The 19,953-nt window shown below is 36.9% G+C and overlaps 3 protein-coding genes across 4 annotated transcripts; all 3 read right to left on the bottom strand.

The window, feature by feature from the left end:
• Nucleotides 1–787: 787 nt before the first annotated feature.
• Nucleotides 788–4,925, bottom strand: LOC140890559 (protein SAWADEE HOMEODOMAIN HOMOLOG 2). 2 transcript variants are annotated; one of them, XM_073298433.1, is made up of 10 exons: nucleotides 4,785–4,925; nucleotides 3,858–3,943; nucleotides 3,738–3,783; nucleotides 3,506–3,662; nucleotides 3,343–3,393; nucleotides 2,544–2,622; nucleotides 2,350–2,401; nucleotides 1,839–1,982; nucleotides 1,600–1,719; nucleotides 788–1,346 (listed from the first exon to the last, which is right to left on the bottom strand). In XM_073298433.1, the coding sequence occupies exons 1-10, from the start codon at nucleotides 4,836–4,838 to the stop codon at nucleotides 984–986; spliced, it is 1,152 nt and encodes a 383-aa protein (XP_073154534.1). In that variant the 5' UTR covers nucleotides 4,839–4,925; the 3' UTR covers nucleotides 788–983. The 2 variants fall into 2 exon arrangements, with proteins under 2 accessions (XP_073154534.1, XP_073154535.1); XM_073298434.1 differs by having other exon boundaries at nucleotides 2,544–2,619.
• A 720-nt stretch (nucleotides 4,926–5,645) lies between these two features.
• On the bottom strand, nucleotides 5,646–7,512 carry LOC140892982 (ras-related protein Rab11B). The gene is made up of 2 exons (XM_073302044.1): nucleotides 7,137–7,512; nucleotides 5,646–6,308 (listed from the first exon to the last, which is right to left on the bottom strand). The coding sequence occupies exons 1-2, from the start codon at nucleotides 7,358–7,360 to the stop codon at nucleotides 5,879–5,881; spliced, it is 654 nt and encodes a 217-aa protein (XP_073158145.1). The 5' UTR covers nucleotides 7,361–7,512; the 3' UTR covers nucleotides 5,646–5,878.
• Nucleotides 7,513–8,554: 1,042 nt separating this feature from the next.
• LOC140892981 (uncharacterized) lies at nucleotides 8,555–13,262 on the bottom strand. The gene is made up of 9 exons (XM_073302043.1): nucleotides 12,833–13,262; nucleotides 12,169–12,285; nucleotides 11,955–12,037; nucleotides 11,234–11,697; nucleotides 10,965–11,140; nucleotides 10,100–10,185; nucleotides 9,371–9,504; nucleotides 8,918–9,220; nucleotides 8,555–8,752 (listed from the first exon to the last, which is right to left on the bottom strand). The coding sequence occupies exons 1-9, from the start codon at nucleotides 13,199–13,201 to the stop codon at nucleotides 8,565–8,567; spliced, it is 1,920 nt and encodes a 639-aa protein (XP_073158144.1). The 5' UTR covers nucleotides 13,202–13,262; the 3' UTR covers nucleotides 8,555–8,564.
• Nucleotides 13,263–19,953: the final 6,691 nt, after the last annotated feature.

Raw genomic sequence — 19,953 nt, 5'->3', positions numbered from 1 at the left:
TCTGCTCACATTTTCGGCAGTATTCGTGATGCTGTGTCAACCGGCAGACTCGTCTCCGGCGAACACGAAAGCCGAACTATCACTTCGTGGTGCCCGGAATCTGCTCCAGAACCCGGTTGCCAAGGACGGAATAGCGAATCCACCGGCGCAAGAAAAGACACTGCCTTCGTCGGAGGGACACGAGACGGGAACGAGTGCGGCAGCGGAGGCCCCGGAGAGCAGGAAGATGGGGAAGCATCACTCTTCGGATGGATCCGTAGCGGGTGGGGGCGTCATTATCGGTGGGCTGGTCACCGCCATTTTCGCTGCTGTTTACTGCTATATTAGAGTCACCAGAAGAAAGCACTATGCTCAAACTTTGACTTGATTATTTAGCCAAGGAGGTGTTTTTTGTTGTATTCTTCTGTTTACCATTCTGTGTTAGAATCTGTGTATAGTGTAGTGGTTTAGAATATAATCATAGGCATGCAGAATACTATGGGAAGTAGTAGTGGTCATGTTTACAAATTTGTTGAGATTAGTGTTTCCATAATATTGTGTAGTAGAGTGCATATATTTATACATACAATCGAGGAGTTATATCTTTAGAGCAGTCGATTAGTTATATATAATTTCGGTTCTACGATGTCAAATTTCAATTTTTTTTTTAATGTGACAACATGATATCGGACACATTCATAATTTCAATTTCAGTAGAAAAATGATTACCATTACCAAACACTAATATAACACCGACATTCACAATGTATGAAACTTTTCTTATATATTATGATCGTGTTTACAATTTTGTTGGGACTAATGTTTCGATATATGTATGCATGCAGCGAATGGAGAAGTTATATTTCATAATAGTATACACAAATTAACTAAGTTATGTTTACACGGATACATGTCCCTTCGTTGGTCATAAATATGCCGAATAGAAAACAAAATATCCCTAACCTAGAAGATAAACAAGGTGGAGTTAAAAATCAAACCACAATCTACCCCTGCTGCACGCTTAGATTGGAGCCACTAGGGACAGTAGCAGCATCTAATGGATTTGAGTTTGCAACAGCAGTTTCAGTTTTAGTCTCGATAGTATTTGAAGGAACCAATGTCGATTCTACTGTTGCAGGAGCATGCGGAGGAGTAACTGGAGAAGCAACGGTTCTTCCTCCATCTACATGCTCCTCGGTTTTTGGCTGCTTTTGGGTTTCATCTGGGACGCTGATTTTTGTTGAATTCACAACATGAAGATCCAAACCTATTTTCTGTGGATTCACGTTTGTAGAACTGGTATGAAGTTGCTGCAACCTGTAATCTGTCTCAGGTCGACGACAAACCTTTCTGAGAGGAACTATTTCCTACAGAGGGGCGAGAGAAGAAGTACAAGTCAGTTCAGATTCTTGCCTTCAAGATGTTTTCTAGAAAAAAGAAAAGCAAAAAAGATTTGCACTCGTGCACTCAGTACGACTCGAATCCAAGAACCAAGAACCAAGAACCAAGAACCAAACACCACCAGATAGATTATCACTGGGCTACTCTGATTAGTCGCAATAAAAATGACATTGAAATGGATTTCATTACTATATACAATAGTTGGATATGTTTTGACACCTCAGCTTGGTCATGATCGTATCGGACTAGAAATCTACAACGACAACCTCGTACATCATGCCTCCGTCTTTGGGCATCAAGAACATGTGCGTCGAAGTATAAGGCCTGCTCTTTCCCTTCCTAGCAAAGCAGAAAAATCTTAAATGACAATATTGGAAATCTTGCCAAAAAAGAAACTTTTCATGATGTATAATCTGCAAGACGTTTGTTATCGGTTTGCACTACTACTAAATGTGCACCTGGAAGCATAGCGTCAGATCTCCCGGCAGAACAGCTACGCATTCTGATGATTCACATGGGAGTGATCGCTGTCTCACGTGCCTGCGGATATTGACCCATTCATCCTCTTCTGGACCAAATCCAGCAAAACGCACAAGAACTTCCTGAGATTGTCATCTAGATTGTGTCATTATGAGTTAATGCTGAAAGTACGACGACTGTGTTTAGGAAGCATAAGGTGAAGCGGCAGAAAGAAACTAAACATATTTCATCGAAAAACAGAACTCGGAGATTCTCTAGGGATAAAAGAAGCATGACAGAGAATCATATACCTATTGACACAGCCTGCTTAATGGAGAAAAGAAGAGCAGTAAAAGATTACAAACAAGAACCTACTGACACGCCTAGAAATACGAGATGACAAGGTTCATTTACAAGACATTGACAACGGCCACGAAGACTCATGGTAATACAATTAGCCAAAAACTTTCCTCATTAACTGTATAAAAAGATGTAAGCATCGAGAAGTACCGGATCTGCAGTCTCTAAGGATCTGTGCGATAAAAATGAAGCGACATCATACCTGACAAGAGAAATACATTCGCTCAGTATTGCCAGACTTCTCAAATAGGAATTAGTAGTTACCTTGAATCATCCAATGAAATATCTCAAACAATTTTCTTTTTTTAAGAAAAATTGCAAGTCTAAACAAACTAATGGCTAACCATGCACCATCTCTCGCAGATTTAGCTTCAAACTCCAACTGAGAATTATCCGAAGCATTCCTGATGGCATTTTGTGCTGCTAAAAGATAACTATTTAATCAATCCACTAGGATGCAAACATCAATCTAGAGGAAAGAACAAAAAGAAAAGTTTAACTAAGATGAAATAAAAAAATTGATTTTCACCACTTCATAAAAAGGGCAAACTAATAGAATCTGCCAGTATGTTATACCCTAGATAGTAGATAACATACTACATGAGGAAACTATTGCGCACTTGCAGTAGAAACTCAATCGTCGCTATAGGAAAATTTTTTGACGACAACACTGCACTATGGTTACAAACTCCATGATTATCTAATTTTCTGGGACCTATTCGTCATTCAATTTGGAAAAATGTGAATAGCCAAATTGAGATTGAGAGAACTAAAAAGTTAAAAGCCATCAAACATTCTACATGAGAGGAAAAAAGATGGGATGTTTCATACAACTCCTGTATCTTCTGGAATGAACAGAGCATGAATGCAAGGTATCAACCGATAACTTAAGTGGGGAATATATACATAGAAAATATATTTGAAATTTGCAACTTGTTCCTGTTCCTTTCGCTGCTGAATTCACCGCTAATGGACACTCACCATTGAAAGCTCAGATGCAGACTAGCATAAAAAATGTACATACACATGGGAAGAGAAAGATGAGAAGTTACATCAAAAGCGATGAGAACGATCCCATGTTAAGACATTGAGAGTAAGAAGAAAAGGAAAGAGAAGGTAATGCCATCATTTTAACGTCACTACCTGATGGAGCAGGCACAGACTGAGTGACTTGAGGCATACTTTTCACTGTAGCTGAATGAAATTAATATACAAATATTAAGAAACAATTATATATTTTAAGGACGCTGATTCAAGACAGAAAATGATTAAAACATTATGGAATATTAGAGGGACATGGTAATACTTGAGTTGACAGGCTGGGGTTGAGGAGTCGGGGGCAAATTTCTCGCTACAGCTTGATCGTCTCTGGGAACAGGAGGAACGTATACCTGCTCAGGAGCTGGAGCCTTAGTTGCTTTAGCTCGAAGGGCATATCGCCTGTTCTGAAACCAGTTCCATACCTGTCCCATAAGATTAATATAGTTAAGAAGTTTACAGATAGTAGAAAGAACTTAAACAAGATACAAGTCAGTTACTTGTTTAGCTGAAACTTCCACCTTCCCAGATCTCTCAGCTGTATTACTATATCAACACAAAGAACACAACTGTTACAAATCATAAAGTTAAAAATTATGCAATAAGCATCGAATCCCTACCTGAACCTTTGAGCAATAGCTTCAAGTATTTCGCGTGACGGCACGGTATAACCATGTGCTTGCAAAATTGAATCCATTTCCAAAACCTTTGAATTTAAAATAAATATATAAGTTTCAAAAACGAATTGGAATTCCGAAAATTCTTACAGCTTCAGATACCAGAATACATGCATGGAGATAATTACGGAGATGTGGCATGGAAAATATAGAATTCAATTAAAATGGAGACAATTATGGAGATTAAGCATGGAAAATACAGAATTCAATTAAATGTGCAATGAATTCCATGCCTTTCACGAGATAACCAAAAGGTGATGCTCATAATCACATCTTCAAACATGCTGTTCTTTGTAGCATACAAAACAGAAGGTACGAGAATTCACCATCTTACAGATGGTAAACTCTTCTAAGTGAAGACATGCTAAAAAAATATAAGGACAGTGAAAAGCCTGAATCAGATTCGGAAATTTAGTCAATTCGTGGAACGTATGGTTAGGGGCCAAATTGAAAAATATAGCAAAATTAAAACTTTAAAATGCTACGATTGAGATAAGCGTCCTGGCATTGGCATGTCCGTCCCTAATTGAAGCTTATAAAGTCGGGATGGAATCTGAAACAACGGAAATATCATCATGTGCACCAAAAAGCATTACGCAATAAACTTTCATAAACACAGAAACAAAAAGCCATTCAATCAACCCCATAGAAAAATTTGCCAAAAAATAAAGCTAAATTCCACAAATTCAGTATACCGTGCTAAGTAATACTTCAAGAACGAGCATAAAATCAAGGAATTCACAACATCGCATGAGAAAATCATACTCCGGCAAAAGTTCTTCCCATTAGGTGGAAAAAAAAAGAGCTAAAAATCAACAAGATGTCTCTTCATTAGACATGAGGTTCGGGGACAAGGATTTGGTGAATAACCTCGGATTGGTTGAAGCGGAAGGAGGGGCCTCCGTTGCTGGGCGGCCGACCCATAGGCGTCCTCCGTCGGCTCCGCTCAAAGGAATTCAAATAAATAGCGGCGAAACCAGCAAATCAGATGGATTTCAGTTAAACCCTCTTCCCAAATTTATTATGCAACGAATCGATTTTTAATTTATAGTGTTGTGCTTTTTTTGAAATAAATAAATAATTTTTTACCTTGTTATGCTTTTAATATATAAGATAAAATAAAAGATATTAACGAGGACAATTTTATTTTATTTGTACTTTGTTTAATCGTCTACTTTTTGAAGTAAAGAAAATGGGCAAATGATAAATAAATTTCTATCACCAAATTTCTCTTTGCTCTCGATCCTCATATCAGCAAATATTTGTTCTCACTCCTTTACAAAGTTTTGGCATTTGTTTCAACTCCCTATTTAAGCACAAAATACGAAAATGCCTCCACTTTCTTTTAAAACCCAATAATACCCCCTTTAAAAATAAAATAAAAATTATTTATAAAGCAACGTACAGTTTCTTTACCTCATTCTTGTTAAAATTCTCCCCAAATTTATCCATCAATCGTAAACGACTAATCCACCAATCGCAATATTACAGAACAAATCACCATGAGTATAATACCACATATACATAATTATCTATTCTTTTTCTTCGGTGTCCTAAATATACATTTCAGTTTTTTTTATCTGCGCATGAACTGAGAATAATTAATAATAAGGAATTAAATGTCATTCTTAATATATAAGGATTTAAACTAATTAAGGTCTGAATAATATATAAACAAGGATGATGACGAAAAGCAGCAAAGCAAAGGCATCGGAAGGATGAGACTGAATGGAACATAATACAACACAAGCTCTCAAGAGTCGATGAGCAATACGATACAAATGGGGGAAAGCTAAGTAAAACGCTAATGATGTCTGCATTTCTAGCTCCAAAATTGAAAGAAACCAGCCTCATGAACCAGAGTGTGTCGTCGAAAGAGTAGCGAGCACGAACGAGACTAGACTATCGAGACATCTCATTCCTGGAATTATACGAACAAATCCAACGCTACATAACTTGGCAAATCATACGGAACAGCAACCCATCTTTTTCACGGCTGAAACGTCATCCTTCCCGACATTTATACTTTGCCCTTTGGGCAAGGCTGCAGGATCATCTCCAATATCAAGTGCTTTTCGACTAACCACATGGTATATTTGGGTGAGTACTTCAGTGAAAGCATTCTCAACATTCATCGACTCGAGCGCAGATGTCTCCATGAAATAGGTTTTCTCCCTCTCAGCAAAAGCTTTGCCATCCTCGGTGGAAACAGCGCGGAGGTGACGTAAATCTGCCTTGTTGCCCACAAGCATGATCACGATGTTCTGGTCTGTGTGATCTCGAAGCTCTTTTAACCATCTCTCAACATTCTCAAATGTGACATGCCTGGTGACATCAAAGACAAGTAATGCGCCAACAGCTCCTCTGTAGTAGGCACTTGTAATTGCACGGTATCTGAAGGTAGACAAAAAATAACGATCTTAATGTGCTTATAAATGATTGCAACAAATAAACAGCAGAACCGAGATCATAAACTTTTGGTTCCACCAACGTCATACAAGTTCGTACTTCTTGATGGGGTTGAGGCAAATTCCAGTAGGCAACACTTGCAATAGAATAATAGCCTGTTTCTTATTTTTAAATGCAGTTCAATGCAAATTCCTGAGATCCTTGACAGTAACAAGGAGACACAAAAAACGGATTCTTTAAGTTACTAACATATAGGTAGTGTTTGGGATTTCGGGCAAAAAAATATGATTACCGGTTTTTCTTTACAAAGTTTGTAAGTATTTTTTTTTGTAAGCATTTGCAAATATTACTGTAGACCAAGCCGCTAGAGCTCGACATTCCATCCCACAAAAGCTCGGTCATTTCTGTCAACTAGATCTCGTTTGCCATGATAGAAACTATCCCCTTATTTTGACACAAAATGCATATTCCAGTCGATTTAAATCTGTATGTACATGTAAAATGCGGCAGATTTGACTGCATTGAAATCCAATTTTCTATTCAGTCCCCATCCTCAAAACCTAATCACAGTTTCAAAGACAGATACAATTTCGTTTTTTGAAAGTGATACATCAAATCTAACTAAACCCTAACCCTCTCGAGGCTCTCACTAAGTTAAACACAGAAAAATCAGTGACTTCCGAATCAAAAAAATAAAGGAAAAGAAAAGAAAAATGAAGATAGCAGGAAATATAATTTTTTTAAAAAAAAAAAATTACCGAGAGGAACCGAGCAAAAAAACAGTTGGAAAAAGACGGCGGAGCAGTGATTTACCTTTCTTGACCAGCGGTATCCCAAATCTGGGCCTTGACCACCTTATCGTCAACACGAATGCTGCGCGTGGCGAATTCAACTCCGATAGTTGATTTTGACTCCAAGCTGAACTCATTCCTGGTGAACCTCGACAACAAATTCGATTTTCCGACGCCCGAATCGCCGATCAACACCAGCTTGAAGAGGTAATCGTAGTCGTCTTCCGCCCTATATCCGCCCGCCATCTTCAATCAATAGATCGATCGTGCAAATCTCGGAGCAGAATGGAGAATTTTTACGTTACGATATCATAATTGGGCAATAATATATATATATATATATATATTGGGGGATTGGGGTAGGGACTAGACTAGTGTGTTTTGTCACGGTAGCTGGAATGAAATGATTGTCACGATGGTGGGAGGGAGAAATTTATTGCTATTTTTATTATTAAAAAAAAACAAATATCCTATTTTTAATGAATAATCTAAGATGTACTACCAATATATGTACAACGATATTTACAACAATTATATCGTGATATTTTGTTATTATTTCGTAAGATTTTGATATCATATCGTGAGATTTTGCATTCAATGTATTGTCAGATTTGATAAATTAAAATTTTGTATTGATTTTTTTATAGTGTGAAAATTATTGTACAAATTTGGTTGTACATGTAGCATTACTCATTTTTAATTTATCAAAATGTCAAATATTTTAGACACTTGTTTTTAAAATTTTCACCAAGACACCAACCATGCCTTTTTTCACCTAAAAATTTTCTATCCTAAAACTTTGTGGTTAATTAATATCCATTTACCCAACTATCTGTTTTTATATACAGCTGATCGTGAAATATGCGATACATATAGTTAGAAAAAATAAAAAGAGAGAAGTAGTTTATTTTTCAAAAAAATTTAAACGAAAGTTATTAGCATTTATGATGTTGAAATAGTTCACACTGAAACCAAACAAAAAAAAAAGAAAAGAAAAGAAAAGTGGTGCATCGAGTGGTTGCTAGGATATTTTGAAAAATTACTATTGGTCAATCCTTGTATGAGTCAGGCGTCAACGCATATACATGAGATATAAGAGAGTCACACACTTTCTCTATGTCACAACTACCCAAAGAATGTTTGGAATTGTTGAGAATTTTGATCAAAAAACAAACAAAAAAACCAAAAAATAAATGTCTTTGATAATTTATATTGAAGAATGTGATACTGTCAGTTTGGGATGGGGTGTGTGTTATTACTGATCTTGGTATTGCTAAATTCATTTAACAATAGAAGATTAATTTACAAACTTTTATCGAAACACAATTTTCTCATGCATCCTCTTGATTATTAAACTATGGATTTAAAACCCAAGAAATTTAGTGCAGAATTGTGCGATTCTCTTGTGCATGTTTTCTATTTTAGTATAATAATATATAAAATGCAAAGATTATAAAGAGTTCCCGTTTTCTGCTTTATAAAATCCAACAGAATTCAAAACATGCGTTTGCAAAAGAGCATACATTTCCATATCAGCTTCCTTCTCTAAATATTCGATTGTCTTGGCGACATATCTAAAGTCTCGTCCATAAATATGTGAAGCCGCCGCTGCTTTGTATGTCAACCGCTGCAGGTCACCTGTCGTCACAAAAGAACATACAAACCGGATGCAATTATACAAGTTAAACTGAAATTCTAAACGCTCGAGATTCATCTTCCGTTTCAATCATTTTGTTTAATTATATAGTAATACATTGGACACGAAACAAAACAAACTGGGCTTGAATTTTTTTTTGAGAGTACCTGAAGTCATATCTGACTTGAGGATGCTGTTGTTGAAATGCCGTCTCTCCCACCATCTAAAACGAAATCTCCATGATTTTCCAGATTCACTATCAGTGAATATTTCTGGGATCTTGTTAGAGTGACCCATAAATTCCCGACTGCATTGATCACCGTCATCACCACACATGGAAATTCTATCTTCTTCACACTGAGAGAGCTTCAAGAAGCAAGATGCTAACTCCTTCCACGTGTCACAGGTTCCATATGTGGCATCTAGGTGTAAGGCTATCATTTCTACCAGATTGTGAATGTTGTATTCCCCTGCAACATGTTTTTGAGAATATTCAACCCACGAATGCTCAGGGGCACAGGGCACCTTATAGAGTAGGATCAAGGATGTTCATGAATTTAGAGACACATTAGCACCAAAGGGAAAACTCAATGAAGACCTCATTTGAACTGAAAGCGTACCACGCTGATGTAAAAGAAACAGTTTTGCCAAGGAGTCACCACATGTTGGATCCTTCTTCAAAATTTCCTCAAAACATGTACAGAGTTTGACATAATTTTCACCATCAAAATGCTCCACTAGGCCTGCTTTCAGTCTGCAGTAGAAGCAACAAAATTCCTTAAATACAAACATGTGCTCTAATTGATTCCCAATTTATTGTGCATGCATCACAAGTATATAACTGGTAATGAAAGCTGCGGGGACCCCCAATGTACTAAGTTTTAGAAAATGGACCGTATGTTATAATATATAAGAGAAGATTAAGAAGTAGACAGGGAGAGAGGGCTATCACTCCACTATAAATAACAAGTTTAAAATTTAAATTAATATTAAGCATAAAAATGCACATTTCACCCCTCAAATCCATTGGATCAGCCTATCACACACTTGCCCCCTCCCCTCAAAGACCCCAATCCCACCCCTAATCTTGAATCCTGAGTCTACCACTTGGAAAGGAATTGGGAAAGGAATTGGTTTTAAGATGATTGATTAATATTACAGATCTTCGTATGATTCCCACAGGAAAGTTATCGACATTCAAATATATATCTGATGAGTTGTCTTCAATGATTCTCTGCACACATATGCATGGTGGTTATGTATTTTGAGTTGTTTATGTTCCAATTTGTTCACCTAAACACCCATATCTACTACACATACACAGCCAATAAATAAAACAAAATCATAACCTCCGATGTACAATCGAATCTGAAAACTTAGACATATTTTCGACTTCACCAAGGGCCTCGCCAACCTGATCTCCAAGAAGCAGCATCTGCGACAATTAAGAATGCCAAACAGTCAGAAATATAAATTCCAAACTGTCAGAAATATAAATTCAAGAGTATAGGCCATTATGCCTGAGGTAATTAACAGTTGACAAATGAAAACATCAAAAACACCAAAAGAGGTAATACTGTCGACAAATTAATGTGCCATCAAGATAAAAACAAATTGTAAATCGCAGCTGCTGATTTTGGCCATCAATTTATTTTTTTTATATTTTGCAATCTCCTGTTTTATCCTTGACAATCAAGACATCGGGAAATTAAACATAAGAAATTAAAGAGAGGAAATAAAAGGTCATAGTTGTGCCTCAAGTGGTTGTTTCTAATGTGCATACAACAACTACTGAGCAAGAAAATAGTCTGTATTCAATTTGGAAATGATGGGAAAAAACATTTTATATGCGCAGGGATTTCACCAAACAGGGTAAGTATACTGCACGCAAGCATCAACTTTCAAATAAATCTGCTATTGCAGAGTAAGGAAAACTAAGGACAACCTCCTCATATAAAACTAGTCACACTAATACCATAAATTTTAGATTATGCCAATTATCACCGGGTGATCCCAAAACTTATCCAGAACATGACAACCACCTATAAGTAACAACGAGGTCAGATTCACAATCCCACGAGCAAGAAGAATTATGTGACCAAATTGCAGAAATAGGGACTGAGTCACATTTACAAAAAAGTTGATATGATGCTTTCCAAAAAAGCATAACAACAATCTTACAAATTATTCTAGTGAAACAGGGTGATGCAGTACCTGTATTAAAGGGTGAAAGGCCTCAATTACTGGAGGTGTTGAGTACAGGGCAACACGTAAGCAATTCACCGAGCTTGTATAGAAGTCAGTACGTAATTTTTTGTGCATTTGCATGGCATCCTCCAAATTTTCATGAGAATCGGGCAATTTTAAAGGCAATAACCATGGAGGAAGACCTATATTTATCAAAAGCTTGGAAGAGTTGGGTTACAGTTGATATAGTGGTGAAACAGAAAGGCAGGTGGGACCGTGGGAATTCTTAAACTCACCTTGGGTGTAAAAAATAGAGGCATGTGGCTGATCATCACTATCATTAGAGAAAGAATAATCCCTTTGCTCGCTAACCTTAACAGAATTCATGTAAAAACCTTGAGACTGAAGATTGGGGTGAGAAATATCTTCTCCCAGTTTTTCATCAATTTCCATTGGTTCTTCTTTGATTCGGTTACCATTTTCTTCAAATGCTTCCTTGTTGTTGGCAACTGAGGAGTTTGAATCACCTCGTAAGGGAGATTCAGCTCCTCTGAATTCAAGACCATCATCTTCCATAGAATTATTAATTGACATGTGCATTCCACCCATGAATGTATTTGATTGCATAAACGTGCCAGAGGAGTCCAGCTCCGTCAACTGTAATTCTTTTGGAATGCCAGAATACCATAGCTGATAAAATACCATCCCAACAACCAAATTTGACACAGGGTCATTACAAAAGCCCCTTTCCTGCATGAGGCTGATAAACAATGTTGGTGTAACTAAGCAAGATATATACGTGGCATTTAGAAGTTCACAAAATCTAAAGATTTGTCATTTGAGGTCAGCGATTTCCAGAACAAGGTAAAAGTGATGACTGATTTACAGCAGGAGTAATATGTGCACTTTCCAGAACTTCTAGGAGCTAACAAAGGATAATATAGGAGAACCCTAGAAGTTAGAGAGATGTTTCTAACTACTAAATAAAAGCATATATAAAAAAAACAAGGACCATACCAAAGAGCTGCTTGATGTGCATTCTCCATATTCCCATTTTGAAGGCAAAATAGAATAAACTCCACTTGCACCGCAAACCTATTCTGTTCAACACAAGCAGCAAAAATTAAATAAAAAAGCCTACTGGATGAGATCAGATTTTGTCTAGCATTTGCATGCGCTAGGGCTAACATTACTTGGATCTGAAGCAAAAAATAATATTTCTGTACTGTACCCTTTCTGACCAATTTTTCAAAGAACCCATCTTTTTCATCCACAGCTCATAAACATTGCGGGCTTTTTTTAGGTTGATACTCCCATCTTTAATATAATTGAGAAGCTCTAATGCAGCCTGCAGAAAGTATGAATAAAAGCATTCACTGTGTTTCCAATGTCTATGAAGGAAAAATCCAAATCTACATAATTCGGAAATGCAACCAATCAAAAGCTAAATGAATACTGGACTACATTCTTTCAAAAATAAAAATCTTGAACCAAAAACCTAACGAACTACCTCTGGTCAATTCTGAGAATTGGAATGTAAAAACCATCAAATTCATTTGATTTCAGACACACAATTGATGTTTGTGGATGACTGCCATTATCAAAGACACGGGCTGACCACCAAGGCTAGGGGAGGCGGGGAAGTTTTCATATATTTTGAGAGTGATCCTTAGTTAACAGAAACATGAAATTGATGTAATTCTACTTCAAGTGCTCGTGATGCCCTCCCCCAACCAAAGACAACAGACTCCACTATTCAACTCTCAATCACCGCAAAAACGAAGACGCCAAACGCGTCATTCCGAGATAAACAAAAGCAGTAAAGAAATAAGATCTCATGATTGAAATGGTACAAAACAACACAATATCAAGGCCATGAGAAGATAAATGGATACCCAATACTTGGCGCGATTCCGAGAGGGAGACTTGTCCCTGCCACTCCCTTGAAGCAACACGCTCAATACGCCACCCGCTTCTGTCCAGTTACGGGCCTTGATAAGTTTCTTGACGAGCCATCGCAGCTTCTTCCTATGCCGAGATCGCAGGCTTTCCCCCTCACACTGAGAACTCCCACCGAATTTCATCAGGCAATAACTGGGCTTGTGGCTAGCTAACGACGCCCCATTGATTCTTCTCTCTTTTTTCAATTGCTCGTCGGGATCGTCCTCGTATTCATGAGGAATTCTCGGCCCTCTTCGCTTGGGTTTCACCGGTGTTCCAAATTCTTGATTCTTCTCCGGTTCCGGCGACGATTCTTTCGCCATGAATGGAATGGTGTGGGATTCAAGAGCAGCCTTATGGCGCGAGCGATGGAGCGATGGGAAGAAAAACGGAACCCTGGAATAAAAAGACTTTATAGTACAAATCAATAGCCGTTTGCCACTCAAAGTTTTGGTCTTTTTACATATCACCCCAACAATACTTACTGGAAACCCAAAAGCCCTGCCCAATACGGTAGATTGCATACTGCCTATTGTCCACGAGCCCACGACTTTACCCAGTAGGCTGTAGCAAGGCCTATTTTGAACGGCTTTAGGTATTGTTTGGTTTGATTTATTATTAATTTATGTATAACTTATCACATTTAATTTTGTGTTATTCTCGTTATATTATTTGTTCATTTATTAATTATTAATTTTACATCAATTAAATCAAATAAATTATAATCTATCCATCAAATCAAATAATGTATTAACTATTTTTTCTTATTTATTTTTAATTTACATTATATTACTTATCTATGTATTACTTATCCTATCACTCAAACTAAACGGTGTCTAAAAATACGTACATCTAGTTTTGATCTTTGGAGTTCATTAGTATCAAACTGTGAGTGTCTTTGCTATCTTTTCATGGGGCATTTGGTTGACAAATAATCATTTTGTTTTTTATGGTAAGTTCACCGCTGCTCAACGTGTACGTAGTGCTCGTGCAAATTATGTTTGGGGTGACTTTTTGCAATGTCAAACTATTTGTACCATCTTCTCCAATTCAGTCGGCATAGTCAAGGTGGGTTGCACCTTCATCATGCATGGTTAAAATTAATTAATGTTGATGCAGTTGTAATCCCGGATCTTCCTTTTTATGGTGTGGACTGTGGTTGTTGTTGCAATTAAGGATGAATCAGGTGTGGTTTTGTGCACGTCATGTGGGAACTACTATTCGCCATTGTCCATGTACCGCTAATACAATAGCGCAATTCATGGCAGTTAGGATATCAATTATCTAAGTTTTGGTGTTTGACAAAACTAAGAAGCAGAACTCTGGAAGAGCAGTAGCTAATCGATAAACATGAGCAAATCATAAGAGCATATCTACAGAGCAACCAGTAGAAGAGAAAGCAGAAATAGTCAGCAGAAGAAGAATGGAAGAATAAAATATGCTCTCCAGTAACCAGTCAGAGCTATTAACCTTTGGATAAAGTCTTTCGTACACTGATGGACTCAGAATTGTACAGCCCCAAAAGTGTACATTCTCACAGTGAACTAAAAGACAGGAAAACGGCTATAATACAACGGATATGTTTGAATCAAGATAACCGTTTTCCTATTTCTATAAATAGAGACCACAAGCCAGTAGAAGAACCATCCGGCTCACAAGAAATCTCAATCACTCATATCGTGCTATAGAATGGCTGAACACTTTCAGTTGTTCACATAAAACCAGTAGAAGAGTTCCAAGCTTACATTGCAGATCATATCAAGAACCGAAGAGCACTGAGCACACGCTTCAAGTAAAACAAATATTTTAGGATCACATTGTGTTAAATGTTGTTTTGTTAACATTATATTCATACACTTGAGTTGCTGCAAACCTATGTAACCTGATTTCAGTCGAGGGCTGAAACCAGTAGAGTGACTAGGAGTCTCAGCTGTAGGGTAGGGTAATTCCTAGCTAAGGAGGACTGTTTAGTGAAAGTTTTCTAGTGACACCTTCTTGAAACAGAAAAAAGAGTGACGTAGGAGCAGTTGAGTCTCCGAACATCCAGAAACAAATTCATGTTTTTGTTATTTTCTGTTGAACACACACACATCCAGTAGTAGGGGTGAGAAAAATATCGGTCAAACCGATAAAACCGAAAAAAAATTTATAAAAAAATATCGGTTAAACCGATTAAACCAAAATTAATTTATATAATTAAAAAAATATTGGGCTTTTTAAAAAATAAATATTGGGCCTTAACTTTTAACTATAATTATTTATTTATTTTTGAGTTTTAACTACATATATCTAACTATGTTTTAATTCTAACCCACCCAACAAAAAAACATCTCATACTTTCAAAATATATAACCTAAAATTATTTTTTTTAAAAAAAATTAAGAAAAATTAAAAAATTTTAAAAAACAAATAAAAATCGGTTAGTTCGGTCGAAAACCGAAATAACCGATTTTCTATCGGTTCGGTTTAGTCGGTTTTATATACAAATTCGATCGGTTTGGTTTGTTAGAAAAAAAATTCGGTCGGTTCGGTTTTTACAAATATCAGTTCGGCCGGTTCGGTCGGTTCGGTTTTGACCGATTGATTGCACACCCATATCCAGTGGAGTTGCTTTGATGTAAGTTCAACTTCTCAGTAGACCTTGTTCCGCACATTCTTATGTTTGTTGGTTAACTGCTAAGGAGAAACAGGAGAAAGGAGAGTTCAATGGCTCACACTACTGAACTCAATACTGAATTAGTAGGTGGCTGATTCAACAAATCACAGTATTAGGACAGTAAAAGCTCACTACTCGTTTATTTCCAGTAGCACAACGATCTTGACAAATGGTATCAGAGAGAGGTTCCTTTCTCGCCTCTGAACGATGCATCAAATGGCAGAACATCATGTTCAAGTACCCTCAAACAACTGCAATTTCAAGAAGATCAAGGCTTGACCTACTGGATATTTAACTGAAATTGATTTAGTTAGTAGAAGAATAGCAGATGTTGAGCAGAACAGAAGCCATCAGACCAATTTACTGATGAACCTTGCTGCTCAAACTCTTCAACTAGCTCAAATAATGACAAGGCAACCATGTGCTTTACATTGCATGATGATCAAGCATATACAAGCACTTATGGTGACGCAGAAGCCGACAATCAGCAGACCAAAATCAATATTGGAAAGGAGCTGGAGTTACGGGGAATTTCGGCCTCACAAACTCTGCTAAGGACAAATCTGGAAAAACAACAATCGCTCATTTCGGCTCATGACTAAGATTTCTTATCTCTTAACATTTAATTTCAGCATTAATTTTTTAGTTTGCTTCATTTATGCTCTATTATTCGTTTTTGTGCAAAATATATTCATGCAACATTGGTATTGATCGTTAGGAAGATACTTGCATAAAATAAAAAGGAACAACTCAGTTAAACAAAGATAGTTATTATTCATATATGATTCTTTACAATTTTTATCTCCTACGGACATTATCCAGTATCTCATCCAGGTGCCCATTTCACCTGAATGAAACTCAACATAGAGTGAGAACAAATTCAATATCTGAAGTTCTTTCATGAGCATCAGAAGACGAACACCCTCAGCACTGTAGACGTCCTCAGCGTTGTTCGTCTCCAATCGATGCTTATACTTCTCCGGCCTTATCTTCTCCTTCGACAGGAAAATTGCAGCATTACAAGATTGGAGTACCGATATTTTAGCCCGGAGAGATTCTGTCTTCTACGGGACAAAATCTTCATATTCTTTTTTTCTTGCTTCAATATCGGCAGACATTTTTGTTAATCTTAGCTCTTAGTGTGTATCTGGACTTCTAGGTAGAGCACTCATTTTATAGATATATTCATGGTATACTAAGAGTCACACATAAATGCTAACTCTTTTCAATGACATGACAGGTACAGTCAGGAATGTGAAGAGACTCCTTTGCATTGGAAACTTCTAACTTCACCGTCTCTGACAAGAAAGATTCTTTGGAGTCTAAGAAATCTCTAGACTATGGATAGGCTGCACAGGATGGAAGAGACATTATCCAATGGAAGAAGTTAAAGGCCACTCTGCAATGTCTAATCAACAGTAGAAGAAGAGCAGACGACACCAGAAAATCCTATCTGCAGCACTATCAGAAGCAGAATTCAAAGAAATTTCAAGACTATTTGGAAGACATCCTTGGCATAACTTTAGCAGAAGTAGTAACTAAGAGGGAATAATAGCAGAACAGAAGCATGACAAAAGTATATCAACATACATGTTCTATGAATTGGTAAGCTCAATAACCCACTTAATTCTTAGTTCTCACTACTGAACCAGTGAGGCATCACCCATTAAAGAGATAAACTACTAGAGGAAATCGTTAACTACTCAAGAAGGAAGAGCAAAAGAGTAGATTGACTGAAGCAGTAGCAGAATAGTAGATGTGGAGAAATTGAAAAACTATGAAAAACAAGTTCAGCAGACTACAAGAATTGATATGAGGAAAATGACAAAATAACCTATTTGTCAAGTTTTGTCAAAACATCAAAAAGGGAGGAAATTATTAGGGTGTCAAATATCTAAGCTTTGTTGTTTGACAAAACTAAGAAGCAAAACTCTGAAAGAGCAGTAGTTTATTGATAAACATGAGCAAATCATAAGAGCAGATTAGCAGAGCAACCAGTAGAAGAGAAATTGTTAACAAAAGAAGAATGGAAGAATAACAGATGCTCTCCAGTAACCAGTCAAAGCTATTAACCTCTGGACAAAGTCTCTCTGAAACGACCCAAACTCTCTAAATTTTTTTTAAAAAATAATAATAATAATGCTATATATATATATCTGCCCATACACACACACACACACACACACACACACACATATATATATATATATTATACTTAAAATAATCTTAACATAAAATAACTTACAAAAGTATATTTGCATGCAATTTAATTAAATAATTAAACATGCATAAAAACTCCACGCAACTTAGACGTAAATCCAATAATTCAAAATCCATACATATGTAAACATATTTTCCTAAAATCCTCCAATCGTACAAACATAATTTAGAAAATCCTCAAACCCATAAAATTAACAGAAATACTGACATGTGCGGAAAAATAACATAATGTTTGAAAACTCTCAATATACGGAAAACTACTAAGAGAAGGTCACGGGCGGACTAGCTGCATGGGCGCTTAGACGTACTCACCACCAGCCGGGGAAATATGCTTATCATCCATATTATGCTCACCTGCACTCATTAGATCTAGTGAGCCTAGAGGCCCAACACGTTCTATCCGTACATAACAATATGAAGTCACATGCGCTTATCATATTTATATCATAATATATGTATGCATGCATGCTCATAAAAACTTATTCGTAAATACTGGACCATAATCATGATCTTATTCTTAATCATAAGAATAACATAATTCTTAAATCATCATAGGGCATCACATAATCATAAATCTTTCTGTGCAGGTTGTATTCATGAATGTGGCTCTTAAACATAAGCGATTGATCAATCTGAGAACCAACGTGGAATCTCCACTTCTATGCCGATATTATAACTACCTCTGTGATGGTGGTAAAAGCACCTTTGTGCCGCCACTGCACCATCCCGCAAGCAGGTTGGATTTGTGACTCTTAATCATAACTGTTGTCAGATCACTTCAAATTTCATAAAAATATTTTTTTCTTAACTGTACTTAATCATAAATATATTTAATTATTTTTCATAAAAATCATACTTATACTTAAAATACATGCAAGAATTAAATATATATTTACGGACCATTAAATTTTCATGGATTCGTTCGAGCTGCTGACTCCTTAGACTTAAGCACATGGACTCTTAGGTTAGTCCTTAATTTATTTAATTTAATCCCAATACCTAGACTAGGCCCAATTACTTAATTTAACCCATTAACTCTCACTAGCCCACTTATTCCTAGTCTGGCCCATATAAAACTTAGCAAATATAACTTGGTCCAAAAATTCTCATGGGTCACTAGGCTCATGAAAAATTAATGGACTTACTTAAATATTAAATTCAAGCCCAAAAATATTTTTTATAAAGTTCAAGCCCATGAACATTTAATTAATCACTTAATTTCTAATTAAAATACTCGGACCTGAAATAACTTAACCCGGACCCATATCCACATGACTTGACCCTAAAACACATCGACCCGACCCGGGATGACCTGACCGAGCCCCTGCCCGTTTCCCTTCTCCTGCCCGAAATCATTGCCCTTCCTCAACCTCTCTCCATCGCGCCCTGCAGCAGCTGCCGGAACTTTCAAGTCTTCGGCCGCCCAGATCCGGCCACCACTGGCCGGAGCACCACTTGTAGTACCTTTATCTCTGTCTTTCGGTTCTAACTCAACTAGAATCAGACCTTAACTTGTCCTGTGGACCGAGAACATCGCACGCAGACTGCTCAATCTGCGTCTAAACTTGTGTCTAGCTTAATCCTAGACCAAACCAACGACTAAGGCCACTAAACCATCATCAAAACACAACCGTAAGGACCCAAAATCGACCCTCAATACCTTGGTCAGCCTCTTGAACGAGCCCATGTCAGAAACGTGAGCCATAACCATCAACATGTTCAGAAAACTCAAGAACCATGCAAGAAACGTGAGAAATCTAATCTTACAATCAAAACCATGAAAACACACGAATTAAATCTTCAAAACAGTAATAATATTGATCTAACAGGTGTCAAATAAGGAATCAAACATGCCTTTTTCAAAGATTTCAGGCAAATAGTTGATACCGATGCGTTTAGGGCTCTCCGGGACGAACGACTCTTAAAAATCTTGCAAAAATTTTCAAGGAAAGTGTTGTGTGTGCTGTGAATAAGAGAAGGAGCAAGTTTCTGATCTGATGGTGGCGGCTATGGAGTGAAAACATGAGGTAGGAGAAAAGAAAATGGGTCAAACTTGTATATATTTGTGTTTAAAATGAGTTGGGCTCACTTAAAAAAATTAAACTAAGTTAAAACATTTAAGCCCACTATTTTTCAGATTAAAATTTTATAATTTTTGAAATATATGTTTATGGACTTTTGAAAATATTTTAAAATTCC

This window comes from Henckelia pumila, chromosome 3 (genome assembly GCF_033568475.1).
Source record: "Henckelia pumila isolate YLH828 chromosome 3, ASM3356847v2, whole genome shotgun sequence".
Taxonomy (NCBI): Eukaryota; Viridiplantae; Streptophyta; class Magnoliopsida; order Lamiales; family Gesneriaceae; genus Henckelia; species Henckelia pumila.
This window is presented reverse-complemented; position numbering and strand designations above follow the sequence as displayed.

Coding starts and splice junctions, on each gene's coding strand:
- LOC140890559 (XM_073298433.1), bottom strand. CDS start 4,838: ATGGGTCGGCCGCCCAGCAACGGAGGCCCCTCCTTCCGCTTCAACCAA. Junction 2,623..3,342: donor GTCTGTGCCTGCTCCATCAG/GTAGTGACGTTA, acceptor GTTATCTTTTAG/CAGCACAAAATGCCATCAGG. Junction 1,983..2,349: donor CCTTAGAGACTGCAGATCCG/GTACTTCTCGAT, acceptor TGACAATCTCAG/GAAGTTCTTGTGCGTTTTGC.
- LOC140892982 (XM_073302044.1), bottom strand. CDS start 7,360: ATGGCGGGCGGATATAGGGCGGAAGACGACTACGATTACCTCTTCAAG. Junction 6,309..7,136: donor GATACCGCTGGTCAAGAAAG/GTAAATCACTGC, acceptor GTCTACCTTCAG/ATACCGTGCAATTACAAGTG.
- LOC140892981 (XM_073302043.1), bottom strand. CDS start 13,201: ATGGCGAAAGAATCGTCGCCGGAACCGGAGAAGAATCAAGAATTTGGA. Junction 9,221..9,370: donor GTTTCTTTTACATCAGCGTG/GTACGCTTTCAG, acceptor AACATGTTGCAG/GGGAATACAACATTCACAAT. Junction 8,753..8,917: donor CAAGTCAGATATGACTTCAG/GTACTCTCAAAA, acceptor TTGTGACGACAG/GTGACCTGCAGCGGTTGACA.